This window comes from Orbicella franksi, chromosome 11 (assembly GCF_964199315.1).
Source record: "Orbicella franksi chromosome 11, jaOrbFran1.1, whole genome shotgun sequence".
NCBI classification, from domain to species: Eukaryota; Metazoa; Cnidaria; class Anthozoa; order Scleractinia; family Merulinidae; genus Orbicella; species Orbicella franksi.
In genome coordinates, this window is record NC_138155.1 from 4439176 (window position 1) to 4464765 (window position 25590).

Sequence of the window (25590 nt, forward strand, 5' to 3'; positions counted from 1 at the left end):
CTCGCGGTCGCGTTGGAAGTTGGTTTTATTTGTTATGTTATTCTCACTAAGATAGAAGACTAGGTCTATGGTTTCACCAAGTTTTGTTAATATGTTTCTTTAAAAACATAGCGAAAGGGTTCACCTGACAGAGACATGATCCCTCAGCATTGAAAAGCCACACGCATTCATTTCTATAGTCTGGGAGGATTTTTAATGGACGCAGAAGGGGTGACACCGGCAGTATTTAAATCACTGAGCAGGGTAGGGGCCTTGCGATTGCCTTGAATGGTGCCCAGACCCTCGTCCTTTAGGTTCTGCATGATCTTACGGCTTGGAGTGAGATCCAGGAGGAAAATTGCGGGTGTTTTGATTTGGTCTTTTGCGCCATTCATGGACAGACTTCGCTTCTCTCTGCCGACTGCTTCGTCGATTTTTTTTTGTAGAGCTCTTTCTCCTTTCCATCTAATAATTTTCTCATCTTTTCTATCATCTCTGCAGCTTGCTTTCTCATGCGTTCCTCTTGCTCTTCGATGGTAGGACCCGATTTCCCGTCCGTCTTTTTCGATTTTCTGCGGTCTGTCTGCTCTGGTTTCTCCTTTCTGGGTTCCCTCGGTTTCCTCTCGGTCTTGACCTTGTTATTTTGACCGCGGTTAGCTTCTACAAACCGCAAAACGCTATAGTCGGTAGGAAGCATTGCAATTCCACCCATCGGAAGAGGTAGTTCTTGGTGTGGATACCGAAACTTCGAGCCAGGATCCGTGCCAGGATTCGAGCTAGGATTCGAGCCAGGATTCGAACCAGGGTTTGATCACTAGCTAAGATCCGAGCAGGATTAGTTAAGATGAGCTTTCTGCAACATGTCACGTGATCTGGTTTCCTTGTTTGCGTTACCCCTTTTGTCTCGTCACAAGTCATGCAGAGTATCGGGTAGGAAGTGTTATGTTCTGGAGTGCTGTTTGTGCAAGTGTTTTGTCACATACATTACACATATAGTGAAATCTGGAAATTTGAACATTTGAACTTATATTCCAGAAAGTTTGAAAGCTAGTGCAGGGCTCGAAGAAAGTCCCGTCCGTCCATCCGAAACTCCTGTCTGGGACAAGCACATTTTACTTTCGGGCAAGTAACTTTGCCCCACGGACAAGTACAAGAGACGGCCAGCAAACCATCCACAGACTAAATTTTTGATAACGATTTGTAAACAAGGAGTAAGTTTTAGGCGCATGGGTATAATCTAGTGTTTGGACGAAGCTTGCCAAAAATAACATATTATAGCGTTGTTTTGCGTTACGTGCAGTGGTTACCTAGCACGTGATCAAAATCTGCTCCGATCAAATTTCTTTCCACGACTAAATATAGCCGTGTTCGGCACGAAAACGACCTGTTTATTTCTTAAAAATTTCAAAATTTCTTGCACTTTATAAAATCAAACTCGACATCAATGTATCAAACCTGTAGAAGCTATACGCAAAAAATAGCCTTATATATTCCTCAGTACAGCCAAATCGATCGAAGCGCTCGCCAGCATTTTTGATGAAGAAATCGAACTATTAGAAACCCTGTGACAAGTCAAGTTTTCTAGTAGAAATAAACTTGGGCGCCGCCAACATGAAATATATTAGTATTATTAAAAAGAAATTGACTCGTAAGTCTACTAAGATATCAAAAAACTTTCAGTGTTCCTGAATGTTCACGTAAAATAGTTTTTCATTCAAACAACGAATTTCTCTCGCCTGAAACTATTTTTCATTTACCTAGTAAGTAAAATATATATACACCTAATTGCAATAACGTTGTCATAGAAAAAAGCAAAAAGGCCAAATAGGAATTAATTAGGGAAATTTAAATTTCCATTGTTCTTAGATACTGTACATGAATAAAAATACATTTTTTTATTTATGTCATTCATGTACATTGCATTTTTCATTCATGTACTGAGTATCTGAAAACAATGGAAATTTAAATTGGGCTGATTAATTCCTATTTGGCTTTGTGCTTTTTGCTTTTTTATATGACGACGTTATCGCAATTAGGTGTATATATATTTAGTATCACCAAACTAGTGGACTAATGCAAATCCTGCATTTTAATTAGCTACGCTACTAGAGGACTATTAGTAATAGTCCTCGAGTAGCGAAATTGCCGCAATCGAGCGTGACGCTTTCTTTCGTTTTATTCTCAGATAAATATTTCTTCAACTTGCATTTGCTAACTTTGTTATTGCCTTTCCTGTCCGACTAGTTGGGTGATACTAAAACAATTAGACCCTTCACCCTCAAGGACCACGGGTCAATAGCCCATTCGGCTTCGCCTCATGGGCTATTGACCCGTAGCCCTTGCGGGCTACGGGTCTAATTGTTAAATACACACTCGCCGGCTATACAAATTCGACACTGTGCCTGCGCCCTGTGTCAAAATTGACGTGCATGAGCCGAATTGTTTTTGATATGGCTCCTGATTCTACTTGAAAGTCAGTAGCGAACACGCTCGTTCTATTTTTTGGGTTCTGATCACGTGATCAAAATGGCAGGAAAAACTAAAGGCACGGAAAGGGTGAATCCTGGCTCGGATCCTAGCTCAAATCGTAGCTCAGATCCTGGCTCGGATCCTGGCTCGGATCCTAACTCGGATCCTAGCTGGAATCCTGGCTCGGATCCTGGCTCGGATCCTGGCTCGGATTCTGGCTCGGATCTTGGCTCGGATCCTGGCTCGGATCCTGGCTCGGATCTTGGCTCGGATCCTAACTCGGATCCTGGCTCGAATCTTGGCTCGGATCCTGGCTCGGATCTTGGCTCGGATCCTGGCTCGGATCCTGGCTCAAATCGTAGCTCAGATCCTGGCTCGGATCCTGGCTCGGATCCTAACTCGGATCCTAGCTGGAATCCTGGCTCGGATCCTGGCTCGGATCCTGGCTCGGATCCTTGCTCGGATTCTGGCTCGGATCTTGGCTCGGATCCTGGCTCGGATCCTGGCTCGGATCTTGGCTCGGATCCTAACTCGGATCCTGGCTCGAATCTTGGCTCGGATCCTGGCTCGGATCTTGGCTCGGATCCTGGCTCGGATCCTGGCTCGGATCTTGGCTCGGATCCTGGCTCGAATCCTGGCTCGGATCCTGGCTCAAATCCTAACTCGGATCCTAAGTCGGATCCTGGCTCGGATCCTGGCTCGGATCTTGGCTTTATTCTTAGTTTATCTCAAACTTGTCAAACTATAAACTTTGTAAGGAACTATAAACTTACAAGAAAAGCATTTCTTTAAGATTTGTTTCCGAAACTGAACGTTCAATTTCAGAACGCCAAAACTTATAATAAGTATTTCTTGAGAAATAAAGTTTCGGCCAGCCGACCTGCCATGCAGACAGCGCGTCGCCAAACATTTTTACCTTGCGTTTGTGTTTGTTTAATTTACGTCTTGTTTTCACTGAAGAATGTTAACCTTGGAACGAATAAACTGTTCTGACCACAAATCACGGTCTTTTGGTAAGCTACACAATTCGGGGGTAAATTAGTTTTCTGGAGACAAATCATGGCCATTTGCCTAGCTACAACTCGCAAAATTTATTTTTCAACTTGCTTTCAATTTATTTTCATATTTTGGGTTTCCCTTTCATTCTATTACATGCAATCTGAAATCTATAGTCCTCATACCACGATTTTAAACATCTCCGGAGGTGGGGGGGGGGGGGGCATAGAGAAGGACATAAAGGAAGACATAAAGGAGACAAAGGGGACGACATCGAGGAGACACACCTCCTTTATACTGAGTCATCGCTAAAAATTATCGGACGTGTTCTAGCTACACTAGCTGCGTTCACGTGGTGTAACGTAATCTCCGGTCCAGTCTGCACGAGATTTTCCACCTAGGTTTACAGGTTGCCAAAAGGTAGTTTTTTCTGGCCAGAATGGTTTATCTGTTATTCGATCAAGTAAAGCATGCAAAGTCCGCGCGCAGTTTTGAGCGTCACTTGGTTTAGTGAAATCGGGCGAATTCTTTCTTCACCTTCACAAATAAAAAAGCAACCAATATTTGAGAAGGAAAAAAAATCGAATTGTGAAACACGGCCACTGTTCTAATCTTTGACTACTACACCAGTAAATAGTCTCGGTTTGGTGGTCAGGTCATTATTCAATGATATGACCTCACAATGACTTCTTAATAATAACATCACTGACATTTTTTGATGTAACCTCACTCGTGGTCACATATGCTATGTTTAGACTTGAACGGTTTACCGAGGCACCAGAGTTTACTTACCTAGGTGAACATTTTCCGTGTCTAAATGTCAACTGATACTTTGGTAAGTGCCGCAAAAGACAAAAGAAATTTAACCGAGATAAAAGTTGTAATTACCCTGTGATCAGGCATGGTTACAGTTGGTAACCGTGGTCAAGATATATCCGCTTGTGGCGGCGTAATATTTCACTTTCCGTGGTGAGCAGATTGTGCGATTGTCGAGAAAGCGTTTCTTTCCAGTTTTGACAATCATGGCAGATAACATGGAGAGATTGGATCGATCTTCTTACGGCAATATTATTTAGAACTTTCTCCAGACAAACTTCGATCCTTTTTTGTGTAATTATTGTCGATATATTTTGCCACCAGGAAGGATGCTGCATATACAACGTATCTACGTTTCTACGTATATAACCATGCATGCTCTGGGTATAATCAAGTAGCGGAATTTTCGCCGCAATATTATAGAATGAGGTCCTCGCCTATGAAAATGATGGCACCTCAATCAACCGTAGGAAAAAAGATGGCGGCCGTACATTTTACCACAATGTCTTGCGAACCTAACACAGCCTAAAAGGCACAAAGGAAGCCAAAATTTTACAATATTTGTCCCTGTTCTAAGGACATTAAGTAGCCTAGGTTTGAAGATTTTATAACGTTTCTGTACGTTTTTATGAACGTTGTTAAGGTTTTCGTGCGCTAAGAACTATGGGTAAATGTACCAGTCGCCATCTTTTTTCCTACGGAGGATTTGCTCCAGTTCCATTGCGGTGGGATCCTCGTGCAAGTTCGATTTCGCGACGTCGATAATGCAGCGCGCGCGAATGTTGACCGATGAACTTGAGTTATTTGAGCCAGTATAAACACGGGACGACATGACCTTAGTAACTGTTTACCTTGGTAAAACACGACGATAGTTTTCGCCTTACACTTGGGTGTCAGAACAAATGACATAACACCTAGTACCTGTCATTACATGATTTTTCTCAGGCTCAAGATGTCACGCAAACCGTTAGTCTATAAAAAAATTGGTCCTGTACAACAGTGACGATTCTCAAATTCCACGAGCTGATTTCCACGGTTCGCAGATTTAACACCCTTTGGAAATTTCGAAATTTTTATTCCGATTTATTTCAGAGTGCTGCACTTTAGTTACATAAAAACACGACGCAACGTTTTCAAAACCTGTGTTTACGTGCAGAAACATCCAGGCGGAGCTGTCAAAACTTGACATGTTCACGCTCTAAACGTTAATTAGTTCAATTAAAAAACGCGACAGTTCGTCTAGACCAGGAGGGAGGGGTGACTCTATTGTTTTCCGGTATTGATTCGTGACAGACTCATCGCTACCAGTGTGACGTCACATAGCAACGAGCGAGCGCTTCGAGTAGCCTATTCAGATTACGCCATTGAAGAAGGACAACAGAGGTTAAGAAAGACAAAAAAAAAAAACAGGCCTAATATCGCTTTTGTTCACTAACTTAGTGTAGGTGTGTACAGTTTGTTGTTAGTTTTTGTCTGTGTGCATTATCTTTTTTAGTTTTGTGCGCGCGTTATTGTGTATTCTTGTTGAATTTTGTTGCGGGTAAGTGGCGGGACCGCCATCTTGAAAACGGGACGAGAGAAGTCCACGTAAAACGTTCGCGTTTTCTCTCTTAAATGTCTTACCAATAGTCTTGTCAATAGGAGGTTTTATGCGTCGATAGTATACGTTTAATTCACGTGTATCTCTGTGTCGATTGAACGAGCCGTTCCTCTCATCAATCCGTTTGAGTGTTGAGATGTTGTTTATTTCTTGATTTCCACCAAAAGTTCCCTGCGATGTGATCGGTTTTCTGTTTTGGAGTACGTTTGGTGGTAGTTATCAGGCCTTTAAATGCAGTTCTTTGTGTTTCAACTTCGTATGCCTTTTGTGTTTTAATTGTGCCCACTGCATGGTGAAATTTGTTGGCTTTGATCGTACAGCAGCTTTGTTGGCTTTTGTTGTGAAGGTTTGTTGGTTTTTTTTCCTGTCTCGTTGCAACTGTTGACTTATTGCTGTCCACTGCAATTGCAGTGTTCAGTGTTGTAATTTCATATTCACAACAAAGTTCAAATTAGAGTTAGCCTGAGTAAGCTGTTTTTGGTTTTCTTTCTGCCACTTACATTTTGGTGTACAATTTTGGTGTCAAGATATATAGCATTTAAATAATTACAGTTATGGTGAAATCAATTTTGCTGTATGATTTATTTATCTTTTGTCATAACCTGATATCTTGGCTTATTCCTGAACAATGCCACATCTTGAATGATGCTGTAGCCTGTTCCTGGTTCTCGGTCAGTGGGCATGATCGAAAAAAGTGGCCGAGCGGGTTCAGATAGTGAAAGAGACCGAGAGCCTGGAACAGGCTGATGATGTTGCAACTGTCCTGCATTGCCATGTTGTAATGGCTCCTATTTCTTAAGCCTCCAAGAATTTCAAGGCTGCATTGTAGTCTTTTCATCCCTTTAAGTTCTCATCATATTCCAAGTAAAAAACAACCCTCCACTAAATAGATATTGCAGCATAGCACTCAAAATAAATGACAGCAAATGCTAAAAAATGTGTTAGAATGCTGAAATGCTGTAAAGACAATCAGACATTTATTCTATTTAATTATTTTTTTTAATTTTAACAAGTTTTATTCCTATTAGCTCTTTTTATTTATTCTGCTTTTATAATCATCTCCTGCTCTTCACAGGTCCACATCAGCCTATAGTTTCAATTATGACTCTGTGCCTTAGACATTATCTGTTCCTATCTTCTCGGAATGGATAATGTCCATAGAGTGGACACCGAATGAAGGCTACTTTTCATAAAATCTGCATTACCAAATAAAGGAATGATTGATTAACTGAATCAATTTCTCCCTCAGACTCCGGAGGCCCATAAGCTTCATTTTCCTCCAGTGTACTTAGCAGCTATGCTCTCATTCTGACCATATATGGCCATACATGTCGTGCCTGATCCATTGTTAGTGGTTTTATGTGTGGTTAGTGTGATAGCAGTCAGCACTGAAAACCTTGATGTTAGCTCCAGAGAATTTCCCCTCTTTTGCTCTGTTTTGTGTCTTCATAGCTCAATGTTCAGTTATCCTTGTGTAAAAAGCTTTTTCTTCATTATGGTGTTTAAGTCAATAAGGTTGGTGACATCTATTTTAGTTGCTGATATAACAGAAAAGTCACATTTTTTTAACTTCACACCAATTAATTGAAACTATCGTAAATTTGGGATCGCAAATTAATTCCAAATTGAACTTGTCAATTGATTTATACTGACAATCAAGCTGTGGTAAGCCTTTGTATGACTCTGTGCCTTTAAAGGAAATAACTTGGGCTGTCAATCAATGGGAGTTTAACTAGAGGTGTAGAAAAGTGCTTAAAGTGCACCTAACCCCCAAAGTTTTTTTTCGCTAAAACGAATGTACTTGTTATTTGAAATAGTTCTGCGAAAAAATTTTTGGATTCCGTTAAATCCTCGATTTTCTGTGCCACGACGAAATCTCGAAAATAGCTCCAAAACACCGCCATTTTGTTTCACGACCGAGTTTGAGGAGAATGGGTCCAACGGCTCTTGTGACGTCTACCCAGGAAGGTTCGATATCTCACGTCCTCTCATTTCCTTCAGGATTGTGCAATACACATTCGAAAAGTGCGCAGAAACGCCTTCCAGAGGTGCTATCGGCCGTTGCAGTAATATTCCAGATTTAAAGAAAGATATACTGTACAATTTACTGACGATGATCGGCTAATGGTACAATAAAGACGTAAACGGCGGTTGATTTTGTCGAACCGAAACAAGCGAACTGAATCTGTGAGAACCATTATTCTCACTGGAATTCGTTCCGCAGACTTTCAAACGCTATTTTCATAAATTTTCTGCGTAAAGCTAACCAGAAATTTTTAGAAATACTACCGACAACCTATATCTTCCAATTCCGCAGTATTTATAACATAATCGGCAAAGTTGTGTGATCCGCTCATGATCAAGAAGCGTATTAACGGATATGTAAATAGGTCGCAACTGTACGCCGCTAACCAGCACTTATTTCTCTTTCGATTTAGATAAAAGTAGAAAATTAATCCTTTAGAATTACATCATAACAAAATTGTTAGACTCACAGAGTTTTTCGAAGGTTTGGAAATCAGCAGTGCGACAGAGATTCTGTGCAATAGCGTCGAAAATATGACCGCGGAACATTATCTGCGGACCGCTTAGGGAACTTACTTAATTTCACTGCAAACTTTGAGAACAATTTACATTGGTTATTTGGAGTTACGACTTAAAACGTGTGACAATGTGAAATCGGTAATTGTATGAAATGTTTCCTTCCACCTTGTTCTCGCAGCTTCAAAAATACAGGTCCAAACAGTACGATCTTCAATCGATCGAAGCCAAAGTTTTGGAGGTCATCAAGTCTCGAAAACTGCAACACGTACGTCGCTCTTAGAAACACGAAGCATTCAACAGAAAGTAAAACACAAACTGGATTTAACAGAACAATCATACCTTGACAAAATACATTCTCGCTAAGGACAAATGTAAACGGGCTATAAACACGAGTGGGAATCTTATGTTTAGTTGACGAAATTACCATCCAAAGCAGTCCTTGAGTTTTCTTTCCTGCTTTTCGTTTGCCTGCTCCTCCACTTCGTATCTAGCTTTCCATTCCTAATATACAAGCAGCTTGTCGGCAAAGAAGTCTTCCCCTTCGTCGCTTGAAATATTGTAAATTGCTCTCAAAGCTCTAAGCAGTGAGTTCACAGTTGTCGAACGTGCTCGATCGAAGTTTATTTTGGTGTCTTCCAAATCGAAACTTAACTCTGACTCCAGTGACGAAAAAGAAATGATTCTGAGACAAAGCTTGGACGTTTTAGTCCCAAAATACATCGGAACGATTAGTTTTGTTTTCCATTTTCTCCAGCAAATACAGAGAGCTGACTGAGGCGCCATTGTGTTTGGTTCCTGGGTAGACGTCATCAGGAACCGCCGCCCCAGACTCCCTAAAACGCGGTCGTGAAACAGTTCAAGCGCGACTTTGAAAGGGCATAGGAAATCGAGGATTCAACCAAATTCAAAAATTTCTTCGCCCAAATGCTTCAAATAAAGCCTAGATTCGTTTTAGCAAAAAAAAAAATTTTGGGGTTAGGTGCACTTTAAGGGGTGCAAAAATGAAGCAGGAACTTGCAAATTTGACAGCATGATTAAACACATGAAACAAATCATAGTTCTCATATGCATGTCTTGACAGGTGATAAAGAAATTTTTAAAAATCTAAACTAAGGTGAGTTAAAAACTCCCTGCCAGTTTATCATCTGGGGGGGGGGGGGGGTGGGGTGGGGAGGGGGGCATCAGCCTTCAAAGGGAAAATGTTCATCAGAATCCTAAGTGCTGCCCAGTGTGGCATTCTGGAAGGAAATTTGTGCATTATGATATGCTCCTTCCAGTGACATTCCCTGCAAAAAAACAAGAAGTGTCTTTAATAACCTGTATTCAGTGGGCTACAACTTTTAGATGAACAAATGGGGGCTATTAGCTGATGATGACCTTGCAAATCAATAGATTCTGATGGATCTATTAGATTAACAGCATTTATCAATTTTTAAAATATCGAATTCCAAACTAAAATCAGGGAAAAGTTAGCCACAATTAGGCCGCCGGCAAGGAACTAAGCTGAGTTTTTCATGTAACACAACTATGTATAATCAAGAGAAAATATGGTCTCTTGGTATAATATTTGCTGCAGACCTAGCATATAAAAGAAAATTAAGGCTCCTCTTTCTCAAAAAAAATCGAAATAAAATAGAACCGAATCACTAATCAAGCCATAACTATTAACCAAATTACGGATATTGCTCTAAATGTAAACTGTAGTACGACAAGGGTGAAAACTTACCTAATCTGGCTATCTGAAACAAGGCTGTTCTTTCCACACAGCCATTCTTTGCACTTTGAAGGGATTGATGAGACGAATCACGGGCACTGAAGAACTGAAATTCCACATACAAGAAGCCAAATATACCCTCTGTCGAACCTCCTATTCTTGGGTCAAAATGGCTCTGCTTCGCTATGCAGTGGCCCTCGAAAGGTCAACCAGCTAACAGTTTTGCTCGACAAATTGGCTTCAAAACAGAAAGTTCTTGATCAAAGTATCTACCTTTTGAATATTTTGGCCACCAAAAAGTACCAAATAAAGATTCCTCAATGTAATATAAACCACATATTAACGAACCTAAGAAAATGGGGCAGAATATCGGAGCGAAATTCCGCATTTTTATCAACCTCTTGTACTTCACCCATTGGGCGCCATTTTGAATTTCATCCAAGCGAAACGTGACGTCACACTGGCAGTGATGATTCAAACAATGTTTTGCTTGGAGACGTCCCCTCCCTGCTGGTCTAGACAAACTTGAAATGTTTTAAGCGTGGAACAACGCGGAAATTGTAATGTTTGTCACTAAGACTCGGACGCACACAGCGACATCTTGAATTCGTTTATTCAACAACACCACTCGTCACGTGCAACATAATGTATTCTAATTTATGCAAGCTTAAACATGACATCTTCCTTTCCAATAAAAAAAAAATAAATAAACAAAACCGAAAACAAAAGAAAACAAAGGAATAACAAAGTAGGTCAACAAGTTATGTGACAACAATTCACAGAAAATTGCTAAAAATGTCTGTTCCACACTGTTGTCACTATTAACTGGAACTTCCCCATAACCAACAATAACACAGCCTAGTAGTAAGCAAATAAAAAAAAAACAAAACAGTCTGATTCAATGTCTGGTTACTGAGTGTGGACAGTTCAGTTCATAACATAGTCCTCTCTGAATCTTGCTGGTAATCTGACAGTTCGGCCGCTGGAAGTACGCTGTGTCTGTTGAGGACTGCAATGGCTGGATGAGTTTAGGGAGGGCATGGCAGCATCAGGTGGTGGGACGGCAACTGGCGGTTCGGCTACTACAGGCACGCCTGGCCCATCAATAGCTGGTCCTGCGATTAGTGGAGGCGACTCGACTGTTGGGAGCAGGTGATGACGGTTTCGTCGGTAGGTGGTACCATCAGGTGTTGCAACTATGTAGGATCTTGGAGCACTATGTTGTGCAGTAACGATGGCAGGCTCCCAAGTCTTTCCTTTTCTTATTCTAGCTGTTTCACCCTCCTTAATACTCGGCAGCTGCTTAGCATTCCGGTCATAGTACATCTTCTGCTTATCACTCAGCTGTTGCAGCTTCTGTTGGGGGCTATCAACCACTTGAGGTTTCAAGAGAGACTCCACAGTAGGTAGTTTGGACTTCAACATGCGACTCATTAACAGCTGAGCAGGTGACTCCTTAAGTCCAGAGATGGGTGTGTTCCTGTACTCCAGTAGAGCAATGTAGGGGTCATTTCCGTCTGCACAAGCCTTTATAAGTAAATTCTTGATGGTCTGGATTGCTCTTTCACTCATCCCATTGGACTGTGGGTATCTGGGACTTGATGTGGAGATTTCAAATCCCCACTCACTTGCAAAATTACGGAAAGCCTTGCTTGAGAAGGGCATGTTGTCGGCAACAACTTCATCTGGAATACCATGTCTGGCATAAATTGATTTCATGCTAGTTATAACAGAGCTAGCTGTCTTGTCTTTCATAAGACAAAGTTCCGGATATTTAGAGTAGTAGTCAACCACAACTAAATAAGAGTTAGTGTTCAGTTCAAATATGTCTGCACCAAGCTTCTGCCATGGTCTCTGGGGAACTTCATGAGGCAGGAGAGGCTCTTTCTGGTTCTCTCTTTGATACTTGAGACACACTGGGCATTTAGCCACCAGTCTCTCAATTGCAGTAGACATGCCTGGCCAATAGACTACAGCTCTGGCCCTTGACTTACACTTTTCAATACCAAGGTGACTCTCATGGATACAATTCAGGACAGCTTGTCTCATATCTTGTGGGATTATGAGCCTCTGGCCAAGGAACAACAGGCCTTCTACTTCATGAATTTCACTACGAAGACTCCAGTAATGGGCAATTGATGCAGGCAATTGGCTTCTGTGGGAAGGCCAACCATTCTTAACAACTGTACATAATTTCTGAAGGTCTTCATCTTGTGCTGTTGCAGACTTCATTTGTGCCAATTTCTCCTGGGTCATGGGAAGATTTGTAATGAGGCTATGGACCATCACCTCCATGTCATCGTTCAAATCATCATCTGTAGGCTGCTCATTCAGAAAGGCTCTTGAGAGTGTATCTGCTACATACATGTATTTGCCTGGAACATAAGAGATGTTGACTTCATACTTCTGAAGTCTCAGAAGCAGGCGTTGAAGCCTTGGAGAAGAATTAACCAGTGGCTTCTTTGTGATTGATACCAGCGGTTTATGGTCTGACATAACATCGACTGGTCTACCATAAACATAATGATTGAATCTCTCGCAGCCAAATACCACTGCAAGAAGTTCTTTCTCTATTTGGGCGTAGTTTACTTCTGCTTGGGTGAGAGATCTTGATGCGTAGGCAATTGGGTGGCCATCCTAGAGAATGCATGCTCCTAGACCTGACTTAGAGGCATCCACTTGCAAATTGACTAGCTTAGAAGGATCAAAGAACTTTAAAACAGGCTGACTTGACAGGATCTCCTTTAGATGCTCCACTGCCTGTGTGTGCTCATGTGACCAGATCCAAACTACATCTTTCTTCAACAGGCTTCGCAAGGGGGCAGTAGCTTCTGACTGATTAGGAATAAACTGAGAAAAATAGTTCACCATTCCCAAGAATCTCCGCAGCCCTTCTCTGTTCTGGGGTAATGGCATTTGAACTATGGCTCGCACTTTCTCAACATCTGGCTTCAATCCTGATTCAGACACAATGTTCCCCATGTACTTGACTTCACTGACTTTGTACTGGAGCTTTGCTGGGTTGAACTTAACTTTCGCTTCTCGTGCCCTTAGCAAAAGCTTTCTCATGAGTGTATCATGCTCAAACTCATCTTTAGCAGCGATAATTATGTCATCAAATATGACTTCCACACCATCAATGTCTCCAAATATGGATTCATTCTTTTTCTGAAAAACCTCTGGTGCTGAACTTATACCAAATGGCATTCTTTTAAAGCGATAACGGCCATACGGAGTGTTGAATGTGCAGAGGTGAGAACTTTCATCATCTAGACACACTTGCCAGAAACCATCCTTTTCATCCACTATGGAGAAAACTTTCTTGCCACTTAGACGACTTGCTATATCTTCTGCAGTTGGAATCCTGTGGTGCTCTCGGCGAATTGCCTTGTTAAGATCTCTGGGGTCTAAACACAGGCGTAGGAACCCATCACGTTTCTCCACAATGACGAGACTGTTAACCCACGGGGTGGGTCTGTCCACTTTCTGAATAACATCTTTTTCTTCTAGCTCCTGGAGTTTTTCTTTCAGCTTCTCAAGCAGACTATATGGCACTCGCCGTGGTGGGTGAATGACAGGCTCAACTGTATCATCCAATTCAATGTGATAACTGCCTTCCATACAGCCCAGTCCAGTAAAGACGTCAGGAAACTCATCCAAAATTTCTTCCTTTGTGAGTGGCGCCTGGGCAACACTCTCTACTCTTCTGACCAAATTTAATTTTTGGCAAGCTGAAAGTCCCAAAATCGGTGGTGACTCAACAGCGGCGACAAAAAATGGCAGGTTTTCTTTCATTCCACGAGCTTCACAGTGTAAGTTTAGTGTGCCTTCAGGTTTAACCTTGAAGTCTCCATAAGATGAGAGAATGACGCTGGTTTCCGAAAGCGGTGACTTATTTCTGAGTTTCAAGTACACACTGAGTGGCAACACATTCGCTTCGGCTCCTGTGTCCAGTTTGAATTTAATCGGTGTTCCGCCGACACGTAAATTCGTAAACCAAGCCGAGTCTTCGACAGGCGGTGCACTAGTCACTGTTCCGATAAATAATTCTTGATCTCCATTATCTGATTGAACTTCTAATTCGACTCCACCAATGGCGCCTTGATCGCTCGGAGTGACTACGTGTACGGGAGATTTCATTTGCGGACAAACTCTGGCGAAATGATCTTTTCCTTTACAAACGAGACAAAGCTTTCCAAACGCAGGACATGACTTTGGTAGATGCTTAGTACCACACTTCGAACAGTTGAACGGTAATTTAGGACGCGGCGGTTTTGGACGCCTTAAATTGAACTTGTTTCCAACCCAATGAACTGGAACGCTCTTGTCAGAATCTTCCAATTCCTTTATTTGACTCGAGCTTGCTTCGCCGGCTCTGCAAACACTTGCTGCTTTTTCTAGGGTAAGGTCTGACGATTCACGGAGCAGTCGTTCTTTCAGTCGGGTATCTCTCACACCAAACACAATTCGGTCGCGGATCATGAGGTCATGCTGATCGCCAAATTCACAGGACTTTGCACGTGTTTTCAGCTCGGTGATAAACTGATCAATTGTCTCGCCTTCTTGCTGTTTGCATTCCCAAAATCGATATCTTTCGAACACAGTGTTCCTTCTCGGGTTGACATACTCCTCAAACTTCTTCTTAAGATGAGCAATCTTGTTTGGATCCTCACCAGTAGCAAACTTAAACGTATTATAAATTTCCAGCGCTTCTTCACCGATCACGTGAAGCAGGATCGCGCACTGAACTTTCTCGTCTTCTTTTATTTTGCCAGACGCCGTCAGATAAAGGTCGAATCGTTGCACCCATCTTCTCCAATTTTCACTTGGATTTCCTTGAAGCGACAAAGCTTCCGGAGGCTTGAACGAATCCATTTTACTCCTGGTACCATGTAATGTTTGTCACTAAGACTCGGACGCACACAGCGACATCTTGAATTCGTTTATTCAACAACACCACTCGTCACGTGCAACATAATGTATTCTAATTTATGCAAGCTTAAACATGACAGAAATAACGTTGGCCGTTCACGGTAGCTCGAAAATGGTAGTGCAGGTTTTCTTACCTTTTCTAATTGCTGGCTTCGGGACCGTGTCCGCTGGTATTCTCCTTGATGTTGTTCAGGTAACTAAAATCTTCTTAATTTCACAGGATCAACTTACGTGTTTAGCGAAAAATTTCGTATTGAACCAGATGATCGAATGCCCTACAGTGTCAACTTAAGACTTCAGCTTATCTTTCTCACAGTGGAAGCCGTTTCACCAAACTATTGCAAGCTCAAATAAGCTTGATTTCAATTAATTTATTGAAATTTCAATTACCTGTTTAAATGTAATATCATGGGTGACAAATTACTCCTTAATTTTGGCGCGAAATTTCATAATTTCACATGTGACATAACAAAATTGCTATATGTGGCAACATCTCTTGTATCTCGATCAGTGCCAAGATGGCGTCGAGATCTAAGACGGTGACCACTGAAGAAGTTACGGAATTAACAGAAGCGTTTTTAGTAAGTGATGTGACGAAAATAGCCTTGAGAAAAACCTGGAGATGATTCTTCCTGAGCAGTTGGATAAAGTACTAGAGCGGTTTTACGCCTCCGTGTGTAAACAAGACAGAACCGATTACGAACCTGGGTCCCTAAAACTGATTATCCAACCACTCAGTCTGGAAAACGGTGGTCAGAAAGCTGAAGGCCAAGGCCGAAATAATAACAATAACAGACCATCGACAAGAACAAAGCGTTGAAGCCTACGACTCCGGGAACGAAGACGAGCAGCGACAACTGTCTAACATCATTGATGGATGTGGCGAAAACGAAGACCCAAAAACGAAGACCGAAGACCTAAGACCCTGTGGTTTAAAACGAAGACCCACCGGTCTAAAACGAAGACCCACTGGTCTAAAACGAAGACCCTGTGGTCTAAAACGAAGACCCACTGGTCTAAAACGAAGACCCACTGGTCTAAAACGAAGACTCACTGGTCTAAAACGAAGACCCACCGGTCTAAAACGAAGACCCACTGGTCTAAAACGAAGACCCACCGGTCTAAAGCGAAGACCCACCGGTCTAAAGCGAAGACCCACCGGTCTAAAACGAAGACCCACTGGTCTAAAACGAAGACCCACCGGTCTAAAACCTTTTTTTCTTCAGGAAAGACTATACACTAGGCTATATTGCTTTCGTTTTTGTAGCGCATAAATTAAAATGTCATCTGAGCGCGCGGCAAACTTGACAGTTGCTTTGTCTCAGTCGGTACAACTTGTCAAATTGTGTAACGCAATGAAATTCCAACAGTATAGAAATATACGTTTCAGTGACGATTTTAGTATAATTTGTCGTCACCAATATTCTATTTTTCAAATGCATATGAGCAAATTGTGATCAGGTGACTTCATTGCTTTACTTTACATTACTTTTGCTGTACTTATCATATAAAGGCGCAAAGGTCCACTGTGCGTGACTCGCAAATTTATTCACCACGTGCTACAAGAATTTGCTGGGCTTATATGGCTTATATGGCTGGGCTTATATAGCTGCATAAGGGGTTTTGGGTGGGCTTGTATCCAGGGGGGCATATAAGTTTCAGAACGACGAGATAAATCATGTCTGAGAAACTAATTAAAGCTAACTTACCATTACATTTAGAGCTATTATTTCAAAAACATCTGTAAAACACCAATGCGACTGGAACAAGTGGCACAGAACAGAACGAATGTGAAAAAAACCAAAAGCCTTAACATCAATTTACCTGTTTGCTGTGAAACAGTCCTCTAGGTAGAATTAACGCTCTTAAACATTAGATGGGCTTATATCTGGGGGGTGGGGGGGGGGGGAGGGGGGAGACTTACAGTGTATATTCGGGGGCCTATATTGAGAATAATATCTCTGTTAGCAAATAGAGGAGTTTACATCTGGAGGGCTCATAACCGGGGGGGGGGAGGGGGGTTGGCTTTAATGTGGGATTTTATGGTATATCAACTTGCCCTATAAAAATACTATAACACTTAGTATTTAGCGATACTATCCACTTAAATGTCAAATAGGATTCAGTTATTCAGGTAATCTTAATAATTACAAATAATATGCGATCAAAGTTATATATGCAAATAGGTTTCCCATTTAATGTCAGGTGAGATAAGAAAAATCTTTCTTTCATTAGACAGTTAAATAACATCATCCATTTTTCCAGGTTTTACTGAAGTTTAATGATGCCCTTTTATACTCCAGTGTAAAAAGAAGACTCAGAGATGAGATGACAGTCTGTAAGTGAACCCAGGACACATGATCCAGGGAACAGCCTTCTAACTGTTGGTCCACTGTAGTTATACATGTCAACATTAAATCTGAGGAAACCCACTTTGAATTTTTTTTCAGCATTGGCAAGTTTACAAAGAAATTTCAGAAATTTTCATATTGGTTCCTGCTCTGCTTGGACTGAAAGGAAATCTGGAAATGACATTAGCATCACGACTTTCAACTGCTGTACGTAAAACATTTTCATTCTGGTGCCAATTAAAACCTGCAGTCAGACTTAATCACAATTAAAGATACTTAATTGTTGTCACCAGGCAATTTGTTTGTTAACTCATCATCATTACGTCCTTTTCCCCAGAGGAGATATAGCGTCTTGCGTTCTCGCTTGCCAAGCTTCTCGGTTCTTAGCACGCGTACCAACATCTAGCCAGCCTTTGAATCTGACCTTACCCCTTTCTCTTGAGCACCATTGGGTGAGTTCTTCTCCAAGTTCCCTAGGCTTACCTCTCTGACATCTTCCTTCTGGTGTTTAACTACAGGACTGGTATAAGTAAATAATGACGCTAGTCTATTGATATAATGTTGTTTCCATTACTTAGGCTAATGTTGGAAGCATGGATTGTGCGAAAAGGCAGTGGAAATTAATAGGAGGAAATATAGCATTAGTGCAGGTAAAGTGTTGCTTTGTAAACCATATGATTGCTGAATGGAAGACTGCAGCTTAGGCAGTCGGAAGCTTGTGTCTTTTTTTAATATTAGAGTCCGAGAATGTTTTTAAATTTTGCCATATATTGAATATCAAAGCAAGCAAAGACTAAATACAATTTCCATTAGTGAATTTGTTACTTCAAAATGCTTGAAGCTTTGTATACAGATTTTGATAATGTGGCTTTGCTAGCTATGTTATGTCTAAAATAAATGTACAATCTACTTATGAGTGCATTGTTTAAAGGTTCAAGCTACTGTAGTTGGAGCCTTGGCGGCATTTGCAGCTGTGATCATGGGATGGGTTCTTGATGGAGAATTCAACATTTATCATGCTACACTCCTTTGCGCAAGCAGCTTGGTTACAGCGTCACTAGCAAGCTTCATTCTCGGCTCTGTGACGGTCGCAGTTGTGCTTTGTTCGAGGAAGTGTAACATTAATCCTGACAATGTAGCTACACCCATCGCCGCCAGTCTTGGAGATCTTACCACACTAGCACTTTTGTCTGCAGTCAGCAGATTTTTGCACAGCTGTGTTCAAGGTAAGTTTTAAATTAGGTCTTACACCTGTGGGTCGGAAGCTTTGATCTCGCACATGCATACAGATGTCCAACTCTAGGCACGGTGACCACTTTTTACAGATATGCCAACTTGGTCCATTCTGAGAAAAGAAAAACTTGTTTAAGTAACACTTACCTGCTTGTTCCAACTTCTCGTTTGGGTCTTTGGCATTTTAGTACTCAACATGGACTATCTAGAGTGTATTTGTAAAATCTGCTGGTCATGTTCTGGAAGCTCTGACTAGAAATCTTTACATTCTCTTTGAAAATAACTCCTATGGCTGACACAGTCAAAATTAAGATCTCATGCATTTGTTTAAGAAAAGTTGACTGGTATATATACAGTAGATAAAATGGTATTAAAGCACAGTATAAAACGAATGGATTGCATTTGAAACTAAATGACAATGACCAAGTTTGTTCCTGTCTTAGGGTATCAGATGAAGTAGAGACTTTTGTCTTGTAATTTATACAACCTAGAAGAGCGTCATGTATCTGACAAACTTTGCCTCATCCTTCTAAATACATGTAACAGTAACAAATTATGTGCTTGATTTTTTAATGCAGATTCTGAAGCCGGCACACATCACTGGATCACACCTGTCATAAGTTTGTGTTTCTTTCTTGTTCTTCCTCTGTGGGTCTACATCACGCACAACAATACCTTCACTCATGATGTCTTGTATACTGGCTGGACGCCAGTTCTCAGTGCCATGGTCATCAGCAGGTATAAACTTGATTATAGCAGTTGATCAGTATCAAATCAAATTTCCTTACTGCTCTTATAATACATTGTGTATCGGATTCTCTAAACATAGTCATGTGTATTGTCTTGGTGTGTTTTGAAATTCTCAAACTAGCATTAAAAGAAATGTATGGCAGGTGTTTAGGAGAATTTAGATTCTGTATGGAAGGTGCATTCCTGAATGCAAGTGTGAGAGTGTGTACATGTGATTACCTCAAAGGAACTCCCAGGCTCATTTGTCAGACTCGGATTTTTTTAATGTTGCTTGTAGTACTGGAGGTCTAATTCTTGATTATGCTGTGGCAAAATACCATGGAATAGCAGTCTTCAGCCCAGTCATGAATGGTATGTTTTCTGTCTGAATCACTAAACACATTTGGATTTACATTACAGTACTGTAGTGATAGAAAATTAGTCGACAAGTAATCTAGACTCCTTCTTTGTTACTATTTGCCTCACATTATAGAAACCAGTGAAGGCTGTTGAAATGAAGCTATGTAACCTAGTGTGGTTACGTCTTGTGATAAAGTGATGGTGACAAAGATTTTTGCATGTAAAGTAGCTAGTCCGGGATAGGGTAGGGTTTTTTGGTGCCTAGTCTAGAATAGCGTTGCAAAATCTTGCTGATCATGATCTAGTATAGGATAAGGATTTCAGTGTCCTAACGGCACATCCCCCCTACCCAAAGCTTCACAGAGTATCCCCTGGGGATCTCAGGGGATTTTAAATCCTACACTACACAGTTAATACTCTAAGTAGACGGGTTGCTCTTGAAACTAGACGGTCCTTTCTCAGGTCATAAGGACGCCCATTTACGGGAAGCTCCGTTCTAAAGTAATCAATTTGTTCTCAGGCAAGATTTGTGTTGAATTGTTCTGTAAGGTGTGGGTGGTAATTTGGTCGCTGTCCAGGTCAGTCGCTTGTCCACTGGTCTACATCAGCACGGTAAACCTGGAGAACGTCAGGAGTCAAGTAAATTTCATGGCTGCATCGACACATTTTTCGGCTCAGGTATGATCACATGATCTTCCAAATGACAGCAATGTACACTTCCAGATCGATGGACTAATAACTAGATGGCTAACATTTATGTTATATGTTTTGCTTGCTACTATAATTATAATTGAGAAGATCTCTTGTTCATTCAATTTCTGTCTGTCGGCTTGCAATTACCTGTGACTAGAACGTGTGTAACCATTAACACTGATGTGTAAACACTGGTATGCTGGAGTGAACCTTGCCTTGTTCCCGTGCAGCTTTCTTCCAGACCTTCAAGGTCAATTAATTTGTGAACCCTCACGCGGGTAGAACTTCAACGCTTATAAAGCCATTTGAAACCCAACAGCGTATTACGTATTAAATTTTCCCCCTCTTTTTCTTATCTAAGGGTTACATGCTCGTACAACGCGAGTGCTGTTGTTTATGGTGATTCCAGGAAATCTGATATTCTTATACACAATCCGTGTTCTTCAAGCTGGCCATACCACGCTTACTCTTAAATTCACATCAGGGTATTTACTGGCTGGACTCATCCAGGTATCGTGTGCGAAATGTAATTACTAACAATTATGAGCAAAAGTGTTCCAAGAGTGCGTTGGTAACAACGCGCAAAGTTATTACCTTATTGCACGAAATTTTCGCGACACGTTGATTTCGATTTTAAAAAAATCGCGAAATTAAAGTGGCGCGAACAATAAGTGTCGCGAACATAACATGACGCGAAAATTAAGTGACTCACATCAGGAGCCATAATCGGGGACGGAGATCGTAAGCGCGCGCCATTTCAAGTATTGGGGTTGTCCCCATGATATGGGACAATAATTCTATTTTTAGAACAAATTGCGCCATCACCCGCGGCACATGCGCGCACATGCTGCGAGGATTTTTGCGGATGTCGCGCGGGGGGAAATGGCGTCCGAAATTCCCGAAATTTTTCATGTTTTTGGCCCACAACTCAACGCGTTTACTTCTGTTGGAATTTTGCTTAAGTATTTTCGTCGTAAGCTGCTCCAGTTTGAGTGAAGTAAGACAGTGTCGAATTTAGGCATGTTCCGCTGTAAGCTCATATATATCGCTGACCAAGTTTTGTTCCGACGGATGCTTCTTTTACACACGTTTTACATGAGCTGTACATTATTCCACTTTAAATTTCACATATGTTGAAGATTAACAGCTTTTCCATTACACAGCAAAAAACTAGCTGGATATATTTAGATATAGTAGAGCTTCAGGACTTCATAGTTTCCTTGCTTCTCTTGCCACACGCTTGCGAGGAATTTGTCAGTTTATCGCGACCGAAAAGTAAAACAAAATAATTGCTAGTTTGAGTTTCGCTTGAATAGGCCCTTTGCAGCTGGGGTCACGTGACCAAATTTTTCCTAAAAAAATTTTGTATTATGGGCTATAACTAAAAGAATGCCAGAAATGGAAAGAGCGCATCGAAAATACCAAAATGGCCAAGTTTGAGGCCCCAGGAAGAAACGAGTAAGTTTATACCATAGTTTGAATTTTCGGAAAATTTAGAGGATTCGTATGGAAAATGTTGCTGGAGAGCAAGGTCTTGCTCTCCAGCAACATTTTTCTATACAAATCCTCTTATTAATTCTTTCAAAAATTCAGACCATCATAAAATCTCATTCTCAGATGATGGGGGCCTCAAACTTGGCCATTTTGATATTTTCGACATGCTTTTTCCATTTCTGGCATTCGTTAAGTTATAGCCCATAATTTTATGAAAAGTAGGTCACGTGATGGCTTAGCTGCAAAGGGCCTATTGTAAGCAACGCTTGATGTTTCATCAAGGCTTAATAACTTTACGTCCGTAGATACTGCTCAGTTTTATTTGTGTAAAAATCCAGTAAATTCTCTGTTGTCGATGAATGAGAGCGCTCGCCGATGCGTGTTTTGTACAGTCAGTAAACACGACAAATTGTACTTCCGCCGCACTTTCGTATGTGAAAGCGTACATCGAACTCAAACAATAGCTCTATAGTTTTTAAATATGTATAAGATTGATAAATGTTTGAGAACATATTAAAAGCTAAGCTAAAAACATGTGAATAAAGCAGAAATAATCAGCAAAGTTACGATGACGCTTTCTTTAATCAACTTGGAATAACGATTTCGATTTTGTTGATCGAGTTATCAAAACTCCTTGTCTATTTTCATTTTCGCAGCGTAAAACTTCACTATGCTTATGTTGAAGAAACACACATGATGTTAGTAGCCTTTTTTACGTTCGTGAAATTTGTTGCAGCATCTCAGCACAAAAGATATTATTATTATTATTATTATTAACAAATTAACGTCGGTTTTTCATGCGCCCGTCTTGTTATGGATCATGAATTTCGTTATAACATTGTCAAAGTACTTTGACAATGTTATGACGAAATTCTTTGTCAATAACAGGACAGACGCTGGATAAACTGACGTCAATTTCTTTTTTACGATAACGAATTGTCAAATTGTCCTCTTTCGCTCGCTGACGCATCGCATAAATTATAAATTCATGTGTCTGTCTCCTTTTTTACAATAACTGTCTAATTTCTCGCGCGTTGATTGGCTCATTTTTATCATCAATAAAAGTACAGACGGATAAAATTTTAATTTATGCAAGCTTTCAAGTTCAACTCTCAGCTGTCAAACTGTCATTTTTTTTAACCAATGAAATTTATGGACTTTTTTAAGTAGCCAATCAAAAAGCGAGAAAAGCTATTGACAATGCTCGCGTCATTTTGAATAAAATACACTTATCTTTGTTTACGACAATTTTACGGCGTCTTTTCCCCGCATTTATTCCCGGCATTTGACCATTTTAGGGTCTTGTTATTGTAAAAAACAAATTGACGTCAGTTTTTTATGCGTCTGTCCTCTTATTAATAATAAACTACGTCATAACATTGTCAAAGTTTACTGCGGAACCACTCGCCTGCGCCTCGTGGTTCCACAGTCACTTTGACAATGTTATGACGCGATTTATCATCAATAAGAGGACAGACGCATAAAAAACTGACGTCAATTTGTTAAATTGACAATAAAAATTAGCAAATGAGCGCGCGAGCATTTCTGCAGTTATCGTAAAATATGTTACTGTCGACAGTCCGGCCATTGCGTTTTTGTTAATTTTGTCGTTATCGTACATTTGATAAAGTCGGTTTACTAAATTCAAGGACATGTCAAAGTAACATTGCCAAGGAAATCAATTGTGTTTTACTCAAAAACACGAAGTTCAAGTGATTCAAAATACAAAATTTTCGCCAAATCACGAAATTTAAGTGTTGCGAAATATGCGCACCTCAAAATCGCGAAATAAACGTGTCGCGAAAATTTTATGTAGTAAGGTAGTTTCTTGAGAAACTGTTGGGTTGCATCCGCGGGTAAGGCAATTTAAAGTTGACAAAAGTGAGTGTTGTCTCGACAAGCTGAGCGGAAGTTCATCCTCAGAGTCACCTGGAAATTTGTTTGTCATGGTGTTGTATGCTACTATTGACTGACATAAACGTTTCACTTGACTTTAAAGATGACTGCCTCTCAAGTCACGGAAACGCTAGGCATGAACTGAGCAACTATGGAAGTCCCTTTTCAGGACTGCCTTCTCCCAGACGATCACGTGAAACGAAATGTAAATGATAGCGGATCCTGGACTGTTCATCATCATCGTCATTTATTTGCCGCGTAAATAATAACAAAAGATATTGACAATACTCAAAAAGCGGCGAGGAGACCTCCAAAAGAAACCACCAGGCTTATAACGGAGGCCACCTCAGAAGTTAATATATTGATAATTTCTAGTTCTGCGAGTGCGACCAATTCACAATTGTTTAAAGGGGCTCAGTCACAGTATTTTGAGTTATTTTGGCCACATACAAAATTATCTTTAAATAGTTGGAAACCTGAAAATAACAGTTTAATAAGATAGAAAAACACCAAAGAGATAATGGAACAAGGATGGCTAAGGATGGAGAAGATTGACACGGATTACAAACGACGATTTTGAAAAAATTGAGGCTAAACTTTTCAATATGCGCAAATCGTGACTGAGCTCCTTTAACAAGACGCGCATTAAGTGTTTGAATTTGGACAATCGGGCCTGTTCATACTCACATGTGAGAAATGGCAAGATCAGTTACGCTAACACGAGTTTACTTTAAACTGTAGGTGGCCATTCTCCTTCTGACCGCTAATTGGCTGGTTCACTGGATGTGGAAACGAGGCAAAGATCCCGACAACTGCTGCATTCCTTACCTAACAGCACTGGGTGACTTACTCGGCACCGGGCTCCTGGCCGGGTCATTCCATCTTCTGTGGCTCATCGGAGACCGCGATGCTGACGTGGGGGACTAGCGGTTTCATTTTTAAATAGTACCTAAAATAAGCTCTGTCTCTTACAAGGGAATTAAGAAACACCAGCAGTACGGGGTGCATAAATTTAAGAATGAAATTTGTGCTGACACCCTCTTACCAGGGAAAATTCCCTCAAATATGTTTGTATACAAGTCATTGTACTGTACAGAAGTTAACGATTGTACAGATGGCAAATTGAAAATCTAGCTTGAATAAATTGTTCATCGTTTTCAATACTCAATTACTCTAGACTGAAACAAGAATTCTGGACTTTTTCACGAAGGCTATTTATATTTTTTGTTAGAAAGTTCTTTTCATGGCTGTTTCTTGAACTCATATTCTCTATATAATGGAGACGCCCTCATTTTCCAGTTAGATGCATATTTTTGTAGTGCTCTATGGCTTCTTCATTGCAGATTATTACATTTCATTCACTTCATGTCGGCAAGTAAAACGGATTTCCTGAAAGATGTTTTTTTTTACTATCAAGTCAGTAAAATTCAAAGCAATTTTAGTATATCTTGTATCTAGCAGAAGAAAAATCGCTTAATTTATTATATTTAAGAACATATAACAGGCTTTTTAGAAAAGCTGGTTTCCATATGACCGCTAGAGTTGCCTTCGTTGTTTAACCTGTTCTACGCATATCACATTTCTCTGAGGTATTTCATCAATCTCAGAAGGCGTATGCAAGTGTGATCATATGCCGACTGAATGAGTGTGCGAGTTCGGAGTGTATTCAATTTAGGTCCCGCCAATTTCCATACAATCGCTCGCTAGTCGTCATACGGAAATCAGCAATTAAGGATAGAATTGTTTTTAGATACTAATGGGTACACTTCATCGCCAAATACAAA

At 40.7% G+C, this 25590-nt stretch overlaps 1 protein-coding gene across 2 annotated transcripts; it reads left to right on the forward strand.

Moving 5' to 3' along the window:
- Nucleotides 1-14934: 14934 nt before the first annotated feature.
- LOC145502677 (solute carrier family 41 member 1-like) lies at nucleotides 14935-24943 on the forward strand. Of its 2 annotated transcripts, none has more exons than XM_081482023.1 (9): nucleotides 14935-15243; nucleotides 17501-17608; nucleotides 17980-18051; nucleotides 18333-18627; nucleotides 19213-19372; nucleotides 19662-19735; nucleotides 20273-20401; nucleotides 20778-20926; nucleotides 24548-24943. In XM_081482023.1, exons 1-9 carry the CDS (start codon nucleotides 15124-15126, stop codon nucleotides 24731-24733), a joined length of 1293 nt encoding a protein of 430 aa, XP_081338149.1. In that variant the 5' UTR covers nucleotides 14935-15123; the 3' UTR covers nucleotides 24734-24943. The 2 variants fall into 2 exon arrangements, with proteins under 2 accessions (XP_081338149.1, XP_081338150.1); XM_081482024.1 differs by lacking the exon at nucleotides 14935-15243 and adding an exon at nucleotides 17072-17388.
- The last annotated feature ends 647 nt before the right edge of the window (nucleotides 24944-25590 follow it).

Excerpts from the sequence above, each read along its gene's own strand:
- LOC145502677 (XM_081482023.1), top strand. The coding sequence starts at position 15,124 with ATGACAGAAATAACGTTGGCCGTTCACGGTAGCTCGAAAATGGTAGTG. Across the intron at positions 17,609-17,979 it reads CATCACGACTTTCAACTGCT|GCTAATGTTGGAAGCATGGA; the intron begins GTACGTAAAACA and ends TCCATTACTTAG. Across the intron at positions 19,736-20,272 it reads CTTCAGCCCAGTCATGAATG|GTGTGGGTGGTAATTTGGTC; the intron begins GTATGTTTTCTG and ends TTGTTCTGTAAG.